Source organism: Odontesthes bonariensis, chromosome 4 (genome assembly GCF_027942865.1).
Source record: "Odontesthes bonariensis isolate fOdoBon6 chromosome 4, fOdoBon6.hap1, whole genome shotgun sequence".
NCBI classification, from domain to species: domain Eukaryota; kingdom Metazoa; phylum Chordata; class Actinopteri; order Atheriniformes; family Atherinopsidae; genus Odontesthes; species Odontesthes bonariensis.
In genome coordinates this window covers 32,031,087-32,051,358 of record NC_134509.1, presented here as the reverse complement: position 1 = coordinate 32,051,358, position 20,272 = coordinate 32,031,087, and the positions used below count along the sequence as shown (strand labels likewise).

Sequence of the window (20,272 nt, the reverse complement as noted above, 5' to 3'; positions counted from 1 at the left end):
TCAATCCATTATTAACTGTTTTTAAGAAGGACATTTTTTTTTCAGATTTTAGAAAGATAATGATGCATTTTAAGATGAATCACAAAAATATTCCATTAGCTGGTGCTATATCGAAGTGAATTCAAATAAATGTATGAGTAGCCTAGTAGTAGTACTCAGTGACAGGATGCTGGATGCTAAACACAGTTAACCACCCATTCAAAATGTTTCCAAGTGTCCAAATCTAGAGCATAACACACAGCTACTAAAGGCTCAGAAGAGGAGATTCCAGACTTTCAAAACTCACTTCTTGACAAATTTGGCAAAATAAAGTTTCACTGAACAACCACATTTCCAAACAGCCAGGAGTTTAATCTTTTTCATTTTTATGTTATTCATTCATAAACAGAGACAGCTTGACCTCAAGCATCCAAAGACAACCTTTGGGATCAACAGACCTACATTCGACATCTTGTTTTGAAGGGCAGCCTTTCTCTCTGGTTTTGTGTTCATGCAAGCTTGTGATGGATGAGGAAGAGGTGGAGCTCAGAGAGCAAACTTCATTCAGCTGTTACTTTTCTGAGTGCTGAAGCAGCCTAACACCTGACTGTGTTGAACTGCTGTAGTGCTGCCATTACTTTTCTTTTGACTCTTTTTTGGATATAAATGACTGATTTCCAAATGGGTAAGACTTGCTTTTACTCTCTCTCTCTTGCATATTCTTGATATATTATATAATGATATATATATAATGAAGCTTCTCATCTTTGATTGTTCCTTTTAATCATTCACAAAGAACTTAAAATTCCTCTTGTGTGCATGTAGAAGTATGTAGAAAAATGTTATTACATATTTGGAGACAAGGGAAGAGCAGTGCTCTTGTGTCCATCTATATGTGTATTTATACATATGTGTGTGTGTGTGATAAATTATTATCTGTATGTTTCTGCTTGACATCAGAGTAAACATCAGTGTGAAAGGGCTAAACCACATTCCTAAACCTGACCAACCAAATCCATGAAAGTAAATGGATTAAAAGCACACTAATGAATTTGACGCAAAGCAGAGATGATTTAGAAGTGAGTGTACTATATGATGAGATGAGTAGATGTACTCTGTATAAGTGTGTATTACCTACACTACACCACTGGGGTATTCATTCATTATATACTTATATACATTATATGTACTTGCTGATGTTATATTATTTACTTGCAAAATTGAAAAAAATCTTTTAATTTATTCCTAAAAACGATGTATATATTTGACTATCCATATGTTCTTTAATATATATACAAGACTTCTACTCTGTGATTTTTATCCAGTGTCTCAGGTGTCTGATATACCAGCATTCAGTTTCTCTCAATTTTGACTTTTCTCTGACGTAAAAATAAATGACAAAACAAATTCCATCTACTCTATTATGTTCTGTAAGTGCACTATGAAAAGTAGTTGGGTCATAAGTGCACAGTTCTTGGTGCTGACCACTTCTAACTATCAGCACCCTGTGGTGATGCATTGCATGGTGCACACAGTGTGTTTCTTAGCTCAAATGGAGAAGAAACACTCATCCTCTCTCACAGGACTGCATCACTGGTGATCGTGTAAAAACAGAAGTTGTTACTTTTGGTTAGGAGTCTGAACAGTCCATCTTTAAATTCACAACACTAAGTTATTTACTTTCTGTTCACAACTAAGCATTTTTTTCCCCAAATTAAAGCCTTAACGTGACTTTTTAAATAAGGTGTGTCATGACTTACGCCTGTCAGCTTTGTTGCACAAGACGAGCGAAGGAAGGGTGGGGAAGTAGAAGCACTGTGGTCAGATCATTGACAGCTCACACGTCTCTCAGGAAGTTTTATCAGCAGTCATTTAATTAACTTTGTATATAAGCTTTTACCTATTAGCATAGGAGTTTTATTTCTTCTTTTTATTCTGAGAACCAGCCTTTTGCGTTTGTCATATAACGTCTTTTAATTAACCCAGTAAGACAAAAATATGAAGAAAGTTGTGAGAAATTGAACTGTTTACCAAGAACATTAAGGAAACCAACCAAATGAGTGTTATTGTGTTTTTGAAACCATGAAACCAAAACTATTGCACTTTCAAATGATAATATTATTTACTTTAAGAATGATGACAGAAGTCATTTATCAAAATAAGAATTTGACATACTTCTGGAAAGCATTGCCTGGTGAGCTGATTCCCTCTCTGTGTTCTGGATCACTAGGATGATCTCAGGCATCCCAGCCTCAAGCGAAAATGTGTAATAGATGTGTTTATCCAGTTCCCCAAGACATAGTAGTCTCATAAATCATGATTGTAAATTGTGAGAGTGGTAACATATCCTTGGGCTGCACAATCATGCACATTTTTGTTGTCTAACCATGCAGATTGGTTCTAACCATAAACATGTACTTTTAAGGTTGAACTTTGGCAGAAAAGTGACAAATTGCGACTTGGAAAGGTCACAAAGTATAATGACTCTTACAGATATTATGCAAGAGGAGTCTTGAACCACCTATATTTTGTGCTCTCTTCCTCCATCCTCTCTGATATTTCTTCTCATGAGGGTTTTTGGCGAGGAGAATACCAACGAGATGTGAAAAGCTCATAAAGATATGGAAGACGTCAACATGCAAATGAATTGAAACTTTTGTATGGTGTATTTGTGTTAAAACAAAGGAAGTGAAAGATTGTAATTGTACAATTTCCTTGCCTTTATTGTGAAAATTAAACATTTTGCAACATCTGTTGACCAACGTAGCTATTTCACAAGACACGGTAATAACAGGACATAACGGTGACAAAAATATATTACAAGTGGTGATGATTTTAAGTGTTGAAACTGAAAATCTAAACTATAGTTTGGAGACAAGTCGGTCAGTGGTCCAACTTGTCATTGTGGGCCATAATTATATATGAGAAGTCTTGACTAGACATTTTAGGGAAAAAAAATTATATAGGTTATATAATTCAGCAGCATGTGCTTCCTAATCTTTGATTGTCCTACCATCGGCTGAATGGCTCTACCATTTTATAAAGCACATTTTTACTGTAAAAATGTTACTCTAATGTATCTCTATCAAACACTCGTGGACGTAAACCTGCCTGAACCATCTCTTGGTTTAGGTATATAATGCTAAAAGTGAACATTTCCATTACTTTCTTAATTAACATGACTTTTTCAAGCTTGATACTTTGACCATGAAATGACACACTGACTCCAATCAGTATCATGTCATGTAAATGTAAATAATTAGATACATTCTTTTTAGATTTCCTGTTTCTCAGTGGGCCATTAATGGGTTAAAAGGAGCTATAAAGACTTGTCGGAGACAGAGTTTCAGTCATACGACTCATATTATAAATGTTTATTGCAAAGTAGGAATTTGGCTTCCAGGCTCCTGGCTCATCGCCACCAGCTGATTTTAAGATGAAATAATTTTTTGTGTTCTTTTTTGGTTCACTGGATTATATCTTAATTTACAAGAATGCTGATCTCCTGGATACAGCCAAAATGCATTGATAGTCTTTGAATCATGTTTAGTTAAATGATTTGAGAGTAAGAACTATATTTTTAATGGTTCTAAAAATCTTATTTATCGTTAAACTCCCTGATTATGAACATTGATAATAAAACTAGCCTTCTTTACAATAGTTTAGATTTTAAGGGAACTGCGGTACACAGACACAACTTAGGCCCTCACATGCCATAACCACACAGGACTGATATCTGGAACCTGATGTGGGTGTAGGAAGATGTGGAGGTTTTACAGAATTAACAAAAGGTGTGGATGTCTGTGTTTGAATATGTATTCATAGATTCATAGATAAGGAGCCATTATTCACAAGAAAAACCACAACACCTGCCTTTGCATTTCTATTCCCTGTGCTGTGGCTATCTTGTCTAAAAAGTCTGTCCAAAAAGACGGACATGGAGACGTTCACATAAATCATTATTCTGTATATGACATCAATCAGTGATTGGGACATCATATATCTAATAACATCATCATTAGTATTGTAGTTGAATGTGCTGATGTGATAAAAGTTGTGGGTGGAACTGGATTCTGACATTTTTACTCCAATTTTTGTACAGTTTCTTCAGATTTTACTGCAGATGAGAAGATGGAGATTGACAGTGTCAAAATGTATAAGAAAGACCTTCTGGATGACATCCAGGTAAGATTTTCACACATATGTAGTCAAGCAGCACAACATACATCTGTTCACATAAATATTCTGATATTCCCTGTAGAAATGACTTCTTGTGTTCTTAATATGAAGGCATCAAACATTAAACTTTTCTTTCTGTCTACCCTGTCCAGAAGTTGAAGATGGAGATAGATAACGTCATGGCAGAAATACTCAGCTTTGAGTCTGCAGAGGAAAAGTGAGTTCTTTTTCTGGGGAAAACCCTGTGCCTGTTTTTAGAAACCAATGTGTCTTTTTCATACAGATAATCTCCTCAGATCAGCTGCTTAAATGTAAAATATCGTGAATGTGTCATGGTGGCTTTCCAACAGTTTTTTTCCATGTCTCTGATTCATGATTGCGTCTTCGCACTGTGGAATGAATGATCACAGTCATCGATAGTTACCTTTTATTTGCCTCCCAGAAAGCTGAAACTTGCACCTGAAAGTTTGATATTAAATTAGATTAAAGAATACTTTATTTATCCCAAAATGAAAATTATATAATTTCTGTCCTTTAAAATTGAAATGCTTGCATCATTTGTTTGAAAAACTTAGTTATAACTAAAATAACTAGTTATGGCATGGATAAAATCAATACCGGACTCTTAAAATGAGAGTAAACAAGTTAGTCTCACTGCAAATGTACAAAATTAAGCTCCCAAAAACTGGGCAAACAAACCCACAAAATGTGGAGAGGGGTCAAATCACCCCTGTATGTATACACCTCAACTAGCCTCGGACGGGCCAAGGCGCTTTGCCCATAGTAAATATACAATAATCTCCCAGAGAGAAAGTTAGATTCAGCAGAATGTCTTGGTAATTTCCTCAGTCAACCATACTGCAGTGTTGAACATACTTCGGTCTGCATTTAAAATGTGCTGACACAAAACCTTAAAAAGAGTTTCATGTAGCTCATAACAGGTTCTCAATAACATTTCCTCTCCAACATCACCTCCTGTCCAAAAAGCTTAATTTTCTCCAGTGTCTCTTTGAAGCTCCTTCATGAAAGACCCAATCTCTTCTGATTGGTAAGATGATTAGATTGGCTGTGCACCCCCTTAATGGTTGTGACCATGTCAACTAACCAGTAACCACTGGGCAAGTGTTATGCAGATCTTTTTCATGATGATGTAACCAAAAGATGCCAGAAAAAGTTGGTGTACAAACTAGGAGTTTCAGACAGGGGTGTCTTCTTTGTGTGCTGTCATGTGATAAATACAACACACACACACATATATATATATCTTAGATCTGTAAGCGATCTGATGAACGCAGAGGTTGGACAGGAGGCTCTGTCTGTAACTTTGAGTATAAATGAGCCATTTGCTGTTTGCTTGCTGCAGTCTCACACTCTGCAGACAGATACAGCATGAGAAATACGATCAAACTCCCCACCTTCTTGTATCAGAAATGTGTGGTAACTAAAGTTCTTCTCCATTTGGCTCAGGCTAGTGGTTTAATGTTTTTTCTAAGTAAAGACCTTTTCAGAAGGTTGCATTTTTTTTTAAACCAATTTCAAGATTCTTTACAGGAGCATTTGAACATCACCCTGACAGTATAAACAAAAATACTTCTCAAATCCTCTGAACAACTGTTTTTTTTCTCTTGATTTGCAGCAAGACTGTTGAGAAAAGCAAACAATTCTCAAATGGGAAGAAGAAATTTAACATGGACCCCAAAAAGGTGAGCTCAAAAGTGTGTGTGTGTGTGTTGGGACACAATTACATACTACATAAAGTGAACGTGTTCTTTGTGTTCTGAACTTAAGACCCCTTACATGTCAGTGGCTCAGTTTTTTTTTTAAACCAAACACCAACAGCAGCTGCTCAGCTTGTTTATCATTGGGTTTGTCACTTCCTCTTAACCCTTTGATGCGCAACATGGGTCAAAAGTGACCCGGCTGAGTTTTAATTTTCCATATCTTTGCAATAAATTAACTTTATCATTCAATATTCAAGGTATTCCTCAATTAACTTGTTTTTAATCATCATGCATCCTTATTTTATTTTTTCCTTTCTTACTTTTTGAATAAAAACCCTTTTTGTATCACTACCCCTCTAATGCGCAACATGGGTCAAAAATGACCCGCATTCATTTTCTATGTTACTTGATGTATGGCTGAGGGTTTCTATGATATATCTCTGAAATAAATTAATCATCAATCATTTTCTATTCCAAGTATGCAGTAAATATCTTGTTTTTGTTCAGCACAAATCTTTATTTTTATTTTCCTCTCTTACTTTATGAGGAAGCACAGCTTTTGTATTGCTACATCCAGTTTACACACATGGGTCAGACAGGACACACATGCATTTACCATTTCACAGCTCAGCACAGCTCCTATCACACATAAGCACAGTAAGTTTTGTTTTTCAATTGTACTAATATTACTTTAGAGATTTCTTGATGACTGTAGTGAAAGATAACATTACATTACATTATATGATGATTAGGTTTAGGTTACCTTGAGAGTGAGTACATTACTTGTCAGAAAGTTACAAATAATTATTATTAGCTAGCTGTTGACATATTCTATTTTAGTTAGGGTTAGGGTAGGGTTATGTGTTAACTGTTATCATGGTTATGTTATTTCCTGTCTTGGTTCTATTATTTAGTTCCTGTTTTTGTAGTGGTTGTCCTCTTGTGTTCTGTTCACTTTCTGTCTTTGTCTTTTTCCTGCTCGTTTTTGATTGCTCACACCTCTGTCTTGTTGTATTGTTTGTTCATCCCTGCCTCCTGGTGTTTTCCCCACCAATCCATATTCTGCTCACTCCCCTCACCTGAGCTTCTCCTCCCTCTCTTCACCTGTTCTTCTTCCCCTTTGTATTTAAGTTATTTATTTTGTTGTTGCGTCATTAGTCTTCCAAAGTAAGTCCTGCCGTTCTGGTCTTTGTCTGGTAGTTGTATTTGTATTGTAGTCGTCATAGTCAAAGTCATAGTCATGTTTTCCCTATTTGCCTTGTTCTTCCATTTTCTGTTTTTGGATCTTGCCTATAACCCTTTTTGGTTATATTAAAGACGCTTTGTTCAGCCTGCAGTGTCTGCATGTGGGTCCACCTGCTTTGCAACCCCAAAAACCTGACAGTATGTGTGTGTGAAAAAATGACAAACATGTTGCAAATACTAAATAATTGTTTGGCCCCACTCACTGCTAAAGTAACTACTTGAAAAGAGTTAAATAGTATTAAGTTACTTTATGCTATGTCACATTTGGATGAATGGGTCATTTTTGACCCATGTGTGTAAATTCGATGTAGTAATTTAAAAACTACTTTTGCTTATAAAGTATGAAAGTAAAAATGAAAATAATGATCAGTGGTGATCAAAAACAAGATATTTAAAGAATACTTGGAATATTCAATCATAAATTAAATTGATTTCAAAAGATAGAACAAAGAGAAACTCAGCCAGCATGAAATTACCTTGGAAATGAATGCGGGTCATTTTTGACCCATGTTGTGCATTAGAGGGGGTGTGCATATGTTGCGCATCAAAGGGTTAAACTGGCGGTGCTTTGAGTGTGTGAAGCGACAATGCCACTGACGCAGGCCCACAGCAAAGTTTCTGTGGTTTTGCTGACAGGTCAGCCTTGTTACCGTAGAGAGGCGCAGATGTCTGCACCAACAAATAAAAGAGACAGCATCACCATGGTGTTAGTTTTATTTGGATGTTCATTCTCTGTTTTGTTTAAGCGTCAGAGGAGAGCAGCAGTTGAGTACATTCAAACTATTTGACTTCATGACTGCATTTAAACCAAAGCAAGTGTGTTTATATCCGATTGTTGGAAATGTAAGCACATGACATCATGTTAGAAGGGATGATGAAGAAATGCTGAAGCAGACATAATTTTATATATACAGGCAAGTATATATTTAAATCCCAGACTTTCCTCTCAAAAGCCTCGGATAAAGCAAAAACAGGAAGAGAAATCAGTTTTAAGGAATTGGTATTACAGAAGCTGTGTTTTACCAAAAACAGATGAGCTCATTGTCGAAATGAACAAGTGCGGCGCAGAGGGCATAACCTAAATAACACACTCCCAAATGACCTTACACCTATAAGAGCAATTTTGAAACAAAAAATCCTGTAATCAATCTATTTGCACACAGGGTATCAATTTTTTGGTGGAGAACAGGCTGCTGGATGGAAGTGCTCAGTCTATTGCCGAGTTTCTCTACAAGGAGGAGGGACTCAACAAGACAGCCATTGGAGAATTTCTCGGAGAAAGGTGAGAAAGTGGAGGGAGTGGACACTGGGGAGGGAGGAGATCATGAGGATGCCACTCGGGGAAATGAATAAGACAAAGACTAAGCAAGAGTAAGGGTGATGATGATGAGGCGGAGAATGATAAGAAACATCATTGGAGGAGGAGAGGAAAGATTGATAAAAGAAGATAAAGATGAGTCAATATTTGGTGGATGTATGAGTGTGTGTTTTGTGGTTGAGTGTGACAGAAACTTTGACAATCAGCCATCAGAAGAGGGAGGCTGCGGAGGCTGGTTTCGTCTGGAAAGGGTAAATACCTCCATTTGGTTTAATTCTCCTCATATTTTTCTGTCACACAGGGAGGAGCTTCATCTGCAGACCCTGAGAGCCTTCGTGGAGCTGCATGAGTTGTCTGACCTCAACCTGGTCCAGGCCCTCAGGTCAGCCTCCTTTATCATCCCCCATGCCTGACTGACGATATTTACTTTTCTCAACATCAACTAAATCAACAGTGTAGTGACACTCAAAAAGATGGTAGAACCTTAACTGTAAATGGTGCCTACACTGTAAAACAAAAGCAAATGTGAGCTTACCATCACAGTATCAAAACAGCACAATACATTACACCACTTACATTAAAGTGGCTATCTACCCCTAAAAATCAAACAATGCAGACTTATCAGTGATTATTTTTTTTGTCGATAGAGAGCAAAACATGATTTCACTGTGAACATAAGGTTTATCTTGAAGACTGATGTATTTGTCAGATGTGAAATTATTAAGAGAAATATTGAAAAAGAGGTTAAATAGAAAAATGAATTATCATAGAGATGTAACTACTCTCAAACTAACTGTTTTATCACTGATGAATAATATGGTTTCATCATCCAGATTACAGTACATTTTCAATACCGGCCATAACTCTCCACAAACCGTAGCTTATGTGAGGGGCTGTGGTTTGCTTTAAAATGTCACCCTCAGTGCAAAGTGGAACAACCCCAGCTACCTGAGTTCAGAGTAGAAAAGTGCGAAAGCTGATAACAGTTTCTGCATCATAATCATTTATGTTACTTCCCTCTCATTCAAGCGCATTGCAGTCATGTAGACATGTACCGTAGTATACGTAGACAACAACACATGAATCATTTCATATAAGTAAGGAGCTTTGCACTTGTCCACAGCATAATGTGGCATCATGTGGTGCCTCCTGTATTTTCTCTATCCATCTAAACTACTCACTCTTACCCATTCAATATAAACACAAGAAACTTGTGCTAAAGAAAATAAAAAATAAAATAAAACAAAATAAAGGACCAGACTCAGTGAATAATTCCCTACACTCCGTATTATATAGATCAATGAGCAGTGCTGACCAACATATCATTGGGGTCATCAGGTGGGAACCTCCTTTCATCAGTGTTTCGTCTAGTTGGGCCCACGACACCTCCAGGAGGCTAGACAATGACCACTGGCGTCCCAGAGTCACCCCCCTAATGCCAGCCAACACTGCCCCTCACACCACAATGACCATAATCTACCTCAGCCTCTCACCAACTGCACACCAGTTAAAGCGGGGTGGGGATGCAAACCCTGGTTCGGGTAGGGGGAAGAAATAAAAGAGGTAAGAAAAGCAGGAATGGGATTCAAACCCTGGTTCGGGTAGGGGTAATGAAAATATAGAGAGTGCCAGAGGTGGAGGAAGGACAAGACACACTAGCAGATTCAGCAGACAAACTCACCTAAATAGTCCTATAATCACTAAAATACCAGCAAAAACAAATCCATACAACTCACTCTCACCAACTGCACACCAGTCACAGCGGGGTGGGGATGCAAACCCTGGTTCGGGTAGGGGGAAGAAATAAAAGAGGTAAGAAAAGCAGGAATGGGATTCAAACCCTGGTTCGGGTAGGGGTAGTGAAAATATAGAGGGTGCCAGAGGTGGAGGAAGGACAAGACACACTAGCAGATTCAGCAGACAAACTCACCTAAATAGTCCTATAAATCACTAAAATACCAGCAAAAACAAATCCATACAACTCACTCCAAGCCAACTCACCCAAAATGGCCGCCTGGTTTCAAAAGGATCACATGTGCCAAACCCTCCACTTAAATAGCTTGAACTTCTTCTTTGCTTTTTCAAAAGTCTGTTTACCCTAAGTGCTCCCCCTGCTGGGCCCCCAGCTGCTATTGCATCTTCTAATCCAAATCCACTGGCTGGATTGTAATGCTTTATCTGAAACCTCCTGCACTATTTTTCTCACACTCTGTCCAGTTACACCCAGCTCCCTCAACAATGAGACAACAGACTTTGCAACAAATCCTCTACATCCTACTTCCACTGGACAAATTCTAACCTTCCATCCTCGCTGCTCTGCTTCTGCCCCCAACTCCACATATCTAAGCTTTTTCCTTTCATATGCTTCCTCTACCAATTCCTCCCAAGGAACAGTCAGCTCTATGAAATAGACTCTCATTCTACTCCTAGACCACAAGACTATATCAGGCCTTAAGTTTGTAGAGGCTATTTCCTGGGGAACAACAAGCTTATTTCCTAAATCTACCTGCATCTCCCAATCACAAGCATCCTCCAAGCTGCCGTGCCTCCTTATCGTCTTTTTAACTTTCTCCCCCTCTTGAACAAACTGAATTGCAACTCTCTGTACCTTGGACCCTCCTAAGTTTACCTGCCTTCGTTTATCTTCAATACCTGCAGCTAAACTTCTTAATACTTGGTCATGTCGCCATGTATACCGGCCTTGTGACAGACTAACCTTACAACCTGACAAAATATGCTTTAGAGTTGCAGTACCTGAGCATAACGAACATAACGGGTCTCCATTTACCCAGAGTTTTAGGTTCTGGGGAGTAGGCAATACATCATATGTTGCCCCTATCAAAAATCTAATACTCCTTTCCTCCATACTCCACAATTCTTTCCAACTAAGCTTTTTCTTTTCTACACCTTCCCAATTCACCCACCATCCCTGCTTAGCCTGAGCCACTGCCTTTGCACCCCTTAACATTTCCTCCTGTCTACGAATCTGCTCAACAATTAGCTTTCTCTTCTCCTTGGGACCTGCTCTACTCCACACTGGTTTGCCTGGGCCAAGCCCCAAGCCTCCCCGGCCTATTTGCAGATTGCCCACAATCTCTGTATGTCTAAGAGTTGCTTCTGCCTCCTGAGCTGCCAATCTTGGTTTCCACTTCCTCCCCTTGGTTGGGTTTGGAACCACCTTACGAACTACCACATCTTTACTCCCAGCTAACAGGAGCTCTGTCCTAACTTTAGTACATTTAAACTCCTCTACTAGACTAGACACTGGGAGCTGGAGTATGCCTTTCCCATACAGTGCCACAGTACTTAAGCATCTAGGAACACCTAGCCACTTCCTAATATAAAAGCTAACTAATCTTTCCATTTTTTCTACAACAGATAATGTAATCTCATACACAGACAGTGGCCACATCAACCTAGGAAACAATCCAAACTGCAGACACCACAGCTTCAACTTTCCTGGAAGCTCTGATTTATCTATTCTATCCAGTCCCTCAACAACATCTTCACGAAACTGCACTGACTGCTTTCCATCATTCATGTCTGCCTGGTACCACCTGCCTAAACTCTTCACTGCCTTTTCCCTTATTATTGGAATGCTTTCTTCATCTATTACAAACTTTCTATCACTTAATTTCCCTCTACTTATTGAGATACTTCTAGACTTAGTAGGTTTGATTTTCATCCCAGCCCACTTTAGATTTTTATCAAGCCTCTCAAGTATTCTCTTCATACATGGTATGGTATCATCCATGTATGCTCTAATTGGCGTAAGGCGCATGCCATCCTGACGTCTCTCTCCTCCTACAACCCACTTGGAAGCTCTAATAATTATCTCCATGGCCATTGTAAATGCTAATGGAGAAATTGTACACCCTGCCATAATGCCTATTTCTAGCCTCTGCCAACCTGTTGTGAAACCTGCTGTACTTAAGCACAGTCTAATATCTTGAAAATATGCTCTTACTAAGTTAACCACTACTACAGGTACTCTAAAATACTCAAATGCTTCCCAAATAAGGCTATGTGGCACTGAACCAAATGCATTTGCTAGATCTAGAAATATAACATGCAAGTCTTTTTTCTCAATCTTGGCTGTCTGAATCTGATGCCAAATCATGCTAGTGTGCTCTAAACACCCTGCGAAACCAGGTATTCCTGCCTTCTGCACAGTAGTATCTATTAAGCTATTCTTTTCTAAATAACTAGCTAATCTCTGTGCAACCAAACTAAAGAAAATCTTCCCCTCTACATTTAGGAGAGAGATCATCCGGAACTGACTCAGGTCCGAAGACTCTTTCTCCTTTGGAATAAGAACGCCTCCTGCCCTACGCCATGCTCTAGGAATAATCTGTTTCTCCCAAACTATTCTTAATTGCCTCCACAAAAACTTTAGGATATCAGGTGCACTTTTATAAACCCGGTAGGGGACTCCATTTGGCCCTGGGGCCGACGAAGCCTTTGCACGCCTGACTACCTCCTCAACCTCCTTCCACCAAGGTGGTCTAACATCCATCTTATGAGCTATCTCTCCTAATGGTGGCACGTCAGGTGGAAGGCCTACTACTCTACGCTGCTAAAGATCTGAATATGTATTTCTTAGATACTCTTCCACCTCTAACTTTGTTGCCTTAAGCTGCCCTCCCTTTTCCTGGTTAAACAACCCTTTAACAAACTTGAACGGGTCCCTATAAAATGCCGTCCTAAAATATTCTTTCTTCTTTCTCTTTTTCCTAAGACATTCAGCCCTTCTAAGTATTGCTAGCCTGCCTCTCAGTTCTTCCTGCAAAACATTAATTCCCTCTCTCTCTTCTTCTGTAGCTTTTTTCCACTGCTTTCTTAAATTTCTTCTTTCCTTAACCAATTTCTCCATCTCTTTTTGCCGTCTAGACTTACCTAAATGTACTGTTTCAACCCTCTTTCTATCTTGCACCCCAAATCTCTCTACACCATAGGAATAAATTATATCTCCCATCTTCTCTAGCCTATCGCTTGCATTTCCTCCTAACCTACCCAATATTATTGACAAATCTTTATTGACTGCCTCCCATTCTTTGTAACTATTTGCCCTAGGCCACTTAACTCTATCTTTCTGCTCCATATTTCTCTCTCTAACTGGCCTGTTCACCTCAGTATCAGCTACATCCCTTCTTAGAACCTCCTCATCCACCTCCATAGCTGTGTTATTGATATCCTTCGGACTGTGGTTTTCTACCTGCCGCTGGACTTCATCCGACTTACTCGATTGACTTCTTAAAAAGTACTGATCGATGCGGCCACACTGCCCTTCTTTTACCACACATCTCTTTCTTCCCTGATGCATTTTAAGGCCTCTTACTGATGTTACTTTCTGCCAGCCACAAGGACAAACCTGAAGCTTACTTCCCTCTAGTCTACCACTTTTATTTACGCTCTCTTTCCTCTGAGAACTATTCTGGTCAATTCTAGCCCTAGAGAATAGGCCCGTGCCCCTATCCTTCACTGAGTCGCGTATCCACCTCTTAGTCATGTTCGTTCCAGTGTCAGTTGCCATGTAGTCTGCCAGTGAGTCATCTTCCGCCCCTGCTCTCGCTGACTCTAGGGGTATTCTCCTTAATCTTTCTGTAGCTTATGCTGGTTGTAACAAAGCGGCTAGGCCTCGCTACTGCTACCATGGGTTGCTAGCCCATGGCAGCACCTCTGGGGTCTTTGCCTCCTGTCAGCTGTCTTTCCAATCTGTCACATGGTCTTTCCCTTGTTGTCAGCTGCCCTATTCACAACAGTCACTAGCTAGGCTAGATTTGGATTCAATATAAACACAAGAAACTTGTGCTAAAGAAAATAAAAAATAAAATAAAATAAAATAAAGGACCAGACTCAGTGAATAATTCCCTACACTCCGTATTATATAGATCAATGAGCAGTGCTGACCAACATATCATTGGGGTCATCAGGTGGGAACCTCCTTTCATCAGTGTTTCGTCTAGTTGGGCCCACGACACCTCCAGGAGGCTAGACAATGACCACTGGCGTCCCAGAGTCACCCCCCTAATGCCAGCCAACACTGCCCCTCACACCACAATGACCATAATCTACCTCAGCCTCTCACCAACTGCACACCAGTTAAAGCGGGGTGGGGATGCAAACCCTGGTTCGGGTAGGGGGAAGAAATAAAAGATAATATGCAATCATCTAAAGCCTGTGTGAAAGGAAAGCTGCAGACAAAGTGCGGACCTTTGCAACCAAGAGTGAAACCGCTCTAGATCATATCTTCACGATAGCATAAATACCAATAACAACAACAAGTTAACAAATGAAAAACTAAGCATACTAAATATCAGTGGTGCTGGATAAAAGGTCCTCTGTTCATTTCACGTATGAAAATTACTTTTCTTGTCATCGAGGGAATACTACTCCGTCTCTCATGTGTTTTTTTTTTTTCATGTTGACTGCGGCTTCGACCAGTCTATATGACCCAGATGTGTAAAAGTAATACCTGAGTTATTTTACATTTCTATCAGACAGTGTTTGACATCAACTGGAAGTTGTAGATATAAACATCGAAATACGTTGTAGGCGGAAAGAGTGAAAAAAGTGAGAAGAGTGTCACATTAAGGGAGATGTAGGATTATAACACGCTTAACTAATTTATTAGCATTATAAATATTATAGATTATCCTCTTAGCAGACTGATATCTAATTATCTTTATGTATTATGTCTGTATCTAAACATCTGAAATTCACAAGTACAGCTGCTGTTATTCTGCATTTTGCAACATAGAAAACACACTATCAATATTGAGTACTTTATCACCTCATCACATGCTTCCTAAAACAAAGAACAGGCTGTCAAGTGTGACATAAAACATTGGCTACAATTACTTTCTTTTTTTTTTGTTTTGTTTACCAAATTTAGAGAATAGTCATAGTTTACTTATAGAGCACATTTAAAACAACCTCAGTTGACCAAAGTGCTGTACAGAAGCAAAAGCATGATAAAAATGATCATAAACACTACAACAACAAAGACAACACAAGGGATAGCAGGAACAACACGGTTGAGTTTAAGGTGTAGGCAGACGCATGGTTTATCTATGGTTTGATCACAAGTTTATTGTACACGTCAAATATTACATACAGAAGTTTCTAAAGTTATTGTGGTGTGTGTGTGTGTGTGTGAGACAGACAGTTTCTGTGGAGTTTCCGTCTGCCGGGTGAAGCTCAGAAGATCGACCGAATGATGGAAGCCTTCGCCACACGCTACTGTGACTGCAACACTCATGTCTTCCAGTCCACTGGTTAGCTTGACTAAATAAATCTTTTGCCTGTATGAGTTACAACTGTGTGTGTGTGCAAAGTGTTTAAGCACGAGAGCAAGACAGGAATGACCTTTTTTACCACCTATTTGACTTTTATTTCTCCTTCTTCTTTAAAGTTCTTTCTCTTCTTCACCCAGTCAGTATTCATTTGAAACTACAATAATCTATATGGAAAATGTTTTTGTTGGGCTTCCTTTAATTCTTTCTTTTTTTTTTCTCTCTTGCTCTTTTTTGGGATGCATCTCCCTCATAACCCTAGACACATGCTACATCCTGTCTTTTGCCATCATTATGTTGAACACCAGCCTCCACAACCCCAACGTAAAGGACAAAACCACCCTGGAGCGTTTTATCTCCATGAACAGAGGCATCAACAATGGAGAGGACCTTCCTAATGATCTGCTCTCGGTGAGAACTACTGGCGAATCAAAGCATCCAGTATTAGATACCCAGAAGCAGTAACTGGAAATTATTATCCCCCTGCCATTGTAACTTCTTGACATAAACTGATTTTTATATTGTATAACAGACCTAGAATCTTGTACTGACACTGCATTCCCACCAGTTCGGCAGTGGCAGAGCAGGATTCTTTGTGTGATGCATGTTAATTAAAAACACCGCCTTATGATGTGTGCAGGGGGTTCATCACTTTTGTTGGGAGTGCACTATGCTTAGTTTTGCATTCCATCAACACAACTTTAACGTCAGACACTTTTTTTCGAGTCCAATAAAACTGACAGTTTTATAAACTCTGCATCGGCCTCAACCCAGAAACCAGGTTATGACGTAATAATTTCAAGTTTAAAATGATCTCCTTTCCTTTTAGAAATTGTATGAGAGCATACGCAACGAGCCTTTCAAAATCCCAGAGGATGATGGGAACGATCTGACTCACACTTTTTTCAACCCTGACAGAGAAGGCTGGCTGCTCAAACTTGGTAAAATGTCTTTCCACATCTCTGAGAAAATACAGTAAAACACCAAGCATTTCATGTTCAAACAGATATCTAGTTTATTTTGCATTTCTTTGCTACATAAATTCTGACCAGTCTTCTGGATAAAATTAACCACAGAAACTCAATACCGGAGTGGACTCTTGTGCATGCAATCGATATGCCTGTCATAGGATGAGCTCTACTCAAATGATTGTTTTGGTTGCTTTCTGAACTCTGAATATTCTGAATGTCTCTAATGACAACTGACAAACTACCATTGATATATTTTCACTGTGTTTGTATTTCAGGAGGTCGGGTTAAGACGTGGAAGAGGAGGTGGTTCATCCTGACTGACAACTGCCTCTACTACTTTGAGTTCACCACTGTAAGTCGTCCACAGGGCTCCTGACATAGATGCTCTGCCACTTTGATCCATCCCAAAGAACTGAAACCATTGTGTACTTTGGTCATTTTTGTCCACACTTTTTTTCTTCAAGACTGATGGAGTTTGCCCTAAATAGAAAAAGAACACGACACGCTATTCTTCTTTAACTCCTGCAGTCACTTCCAGGGAATAAAAGTCCTGACTCCTATTTATATGTCGGGTCATGGTGGACGGTCATGCTTTCACATTGTGAACCTAAAACCCCAAGACAGTGGTTTCTTTTTTTTTTCACATAAGCGTCATCAATCTCTCTTGTCCTTGTTTTTCTTGAAAATGTATGTTTGAAGCCAGTGACTATTTTGTTCTGCGTTCTTCCTTTAAGCAGTAGACATTGCATGAAACAGTCCATCTCTTTTTATCCTCTTTGTAGGATAAAGAGCCCAGAGGCATCATCCCTTTAGAAAATCTTTGTGTGAGAGAAGTGCCATACTCTCGCAAACCAGTAAGATCCTGTTTGCTGTTCAACACAAGCCTGCTCCTGATGCAAATTAGATTCGACTGAATGTGAAGTTCCTAGAATTTAGTGATTATCTCATTGTCTTCTGTCATGTAGTACTGTTTGGAGCTGTACAACCCCAACAGCCGGGGGCAGAAGATCAAAGCATGTAAAACAGAGACAGACGGCAGAGTGGTCGAGGGGAAACACCAGTCCTACACCATCTGTGCCTCCAGTGCTGAAGAGAGAGACTCCTGGATCGAGGCCATAAGGTCACATGGCACACACTTTATCACACAAGTGTACACTCTATGTGTGCCATAGCTGACTCGTTCACACATAAAAAAGACACTTCAGAATACTTTGTGTGACTCTTGGACTTTCCATCAGACATCATTGTGTTGCTCTGTTTGGGAGCCCTGCTGAGTGGAGTCAAACATGCAAACATTTCCACATCTCACCACTTGTCCGTTGGAAGAGCTCTGCTGCGCCACCTGTGGTGTAGTTCCATTCATTGCTCAGGTCATCACATGCCAACTCCCTTATCATCAGATTTGACCCAAATTGAACAACTTTCAGACATGCATCACTATCGCTGTATCTGGTCAGCTTCATGCCAGATTTTTGCCACCAAGTTCAAATACTAAATAGGGCTGTTCAAACTTTCCTCGTTTGGGGTTGAGAGCTGCGGCTGCAGCTTCTTCTTTCCCTCTGACAGTGTTTAGCAAAAAGGCAGAAGTGAAGCTGAAGATGTTCGGTTTACTGTGAATACTGTCATGTTTTCATTCCTACAGATGACAATATGTTGACAAAAATCCATCACATGGACTTTTAACCTAATCCTAAAAACTACTTGTCAAACTGAATTGAGTTAAACCGTAAAACCAACTCTTCAAGCTTTGATGATTCATATTATGGTGAATTAATATTCCTGAAAGAGAAGCAGGTCCCCACAACACGACAGTAAAATGTTATTTAAAATGATTGCAGCTGCTGAAACAGATACACATTTGTCTTAAAGGTATCGACTTACTGTTATTTCCACCATCATAGAGATGGCCCAAATGTAAGTGGGAGCTGGGGGAAAAAATAAAATAAAAACTTTGATTTACATTCAAAACATGGCATATTCATCTCTATTTAGGGACTTCAAGCAACACCATGAACTTTATTTTATTTTAACGAGCTTGGTTGATCCTCAACAATCCTGAAATCAGTCATTTAGTTGACCATGTCTGGATTTTTGGCCAGTGCTAACATTTCATTTTAAGCTATTATTGGCCAATGCTGATGACGTACTGATACCATCATGAATTTCTAGTTTCTGCCCAGTGAGAAATATAAGTACATGTATACACACTCATTCTAATACTGCTTTATCTGCCTAATGACAACTGTCTTTTCTTCAAACAGAGCGAGTATCACCAAGGATCCATTCTATGACTTGGTGTCAGTCCGGAAGAAGAAGGTGATCAACCAAACTCCTCAGGACTGAGAAGAGCACCGCGCCAACCAATGGACATATACCTCCGTTTGTCACCCTTTAAACTGTTGCAACACAAGGAGGGCACATGAGTCGGAACAGAAACGCACTGACGGTGGATCTTAAGGCTAAAAGAGGGAGCTCTCATTCCACTTCTCTTTTTACTGACATTGAGAAAACGGTGTAAAAAAAAAAGAACAAAATAGACAAGTTGACTCAGTATTTGCATGACACGCCACTGATGATCACTCAGGGCTCTCACACACCTTGACAGCAGCATTTTGTGATTTGTAGGGTTGTTGTTCGAGTAGGAGTTGCTGTGCATTTACTGCCCTTGTCTTCTGCAAAGAGAAGTTGCTTTTTTTTCCTTTCTAATTTGGCTCGTCGCCTGTATGATTCAGTGTCTCAGCTCTGAAAGACTAGTCGAGCTTGTGATGTCTCAGTGGTTCCACAAATGCTGTAAATATAGGGTCTATTACAGCTTTCTATCAGTTCTGATACAGCTCAGACTAAAGTAAAGTAGCTGCCTTATTCCTGTCTCGTTAGGTTTTATCATAAAATCTTTGTTAGACTGAGTATTAAGTTCATGTACTTGACTCTCAAGTGCTTTGATTTATACAGAAAGAATTTAAATAATGCAAATCGTTTTCTGTGATTTATTCTTTTTTTGGTTCGTACTTTATAGCGTTATGGAATCTATCCTAACTAGCAGGATCCTGCATTTTTTCTATTGCTTAACCTGAAAGTGCAATATGTGAAATATATCTCATCTGCTTTGTTACATAGTAACTGTGTATACTGTAATATTTCAACCTTTTAGTGATACCTTGTGATGTGTCAGTTGAACTACTGTTGACCATATCTAATGGACTGTTTCATTGTACAGAAAAGTTGTTTTTTTGTTCTGTTCTGATAGCAATTATTTAATAAAACATGTAGTCAGATGTGTTTTGACAAAATCAAAGTGGACGGATCAGTTGACAGCTGTGTTTTCAGTCGAATGCACTCATCCGGCCGCACCTCACTTCCTCAAATTCACTATCTGTTTATGTTCATATGCTCCTTTCACCTGCACCTGCACAGGTTTAAAGCCTTGTTGGAGTCATACTATGTTGTCTTACTAGTATTGGCATCTTACCAAACCAAATTTCGGGACATGTTGGCTTTTTTTGTTTTTTTCCTGTGTGTCACACGTCTTGCAGATATAATTTAATGGTGAAACGGTTATAAAAA

At 39.2% G+C, this 20,272-nt stretch overlaps 1 protein-coding gene across 1 annotated transcript; it reads left to right on the top strand.

The window, feature by feature from the left end:
• Positions 1–559: 559 nt before the first annotated feature.
• On the top strand, positions 560–20,258 carry cyth4b (cytohesin 4b). The gene is made up of 13 exons (XM_075463968.1): positions 560–664; positions 4,082–4,164; positions 4,311–4,375; positions 5,795–5,861; positions 8,288–8,406; positions 8,744–8,824; positions 15,607–15,719; positions 16,000–16,148; positions 16,567–16,678; positions 16,984–17,060; positions 17,491–17,562; positions 17,674–17,828; positions 18,970–20,258. Exons 1-13 carry the CDS (start codon positions 646–648, stop codon positions 19,049–19,051), a joined length of 1,194 nt encoding a protein of 397 aa, XP_075320083.1. The 5' UTR covers positions 560–645; the 3' UTR covers positions 19,052–20,258.
• Positions 20,259–20,272: the final 14 nt, after the last annotated feature.

What these genes read in the sequence shown, in the direction of transcription:
- cyth4b (XM_075463968.1), top strand. An exon ending in TTTGAGTCTGCAGAGGAAAA is followed by an intron (nt 4,376 to 5,794) that starts GTGAGTTCTTTT and finishes CTTGATTTGCAG; the next exon opens with CAAGACTGTTGAGAAAAGCA. An exon ending in TTCCTAATGATCTGCTCTCG is followed by an intron (nt 16,149 to 16,566) that starts GTGAGAACTACT and finishes CTTTCCTTTTAG; the next exon opens with AAATTGTATGAGAGCATACG.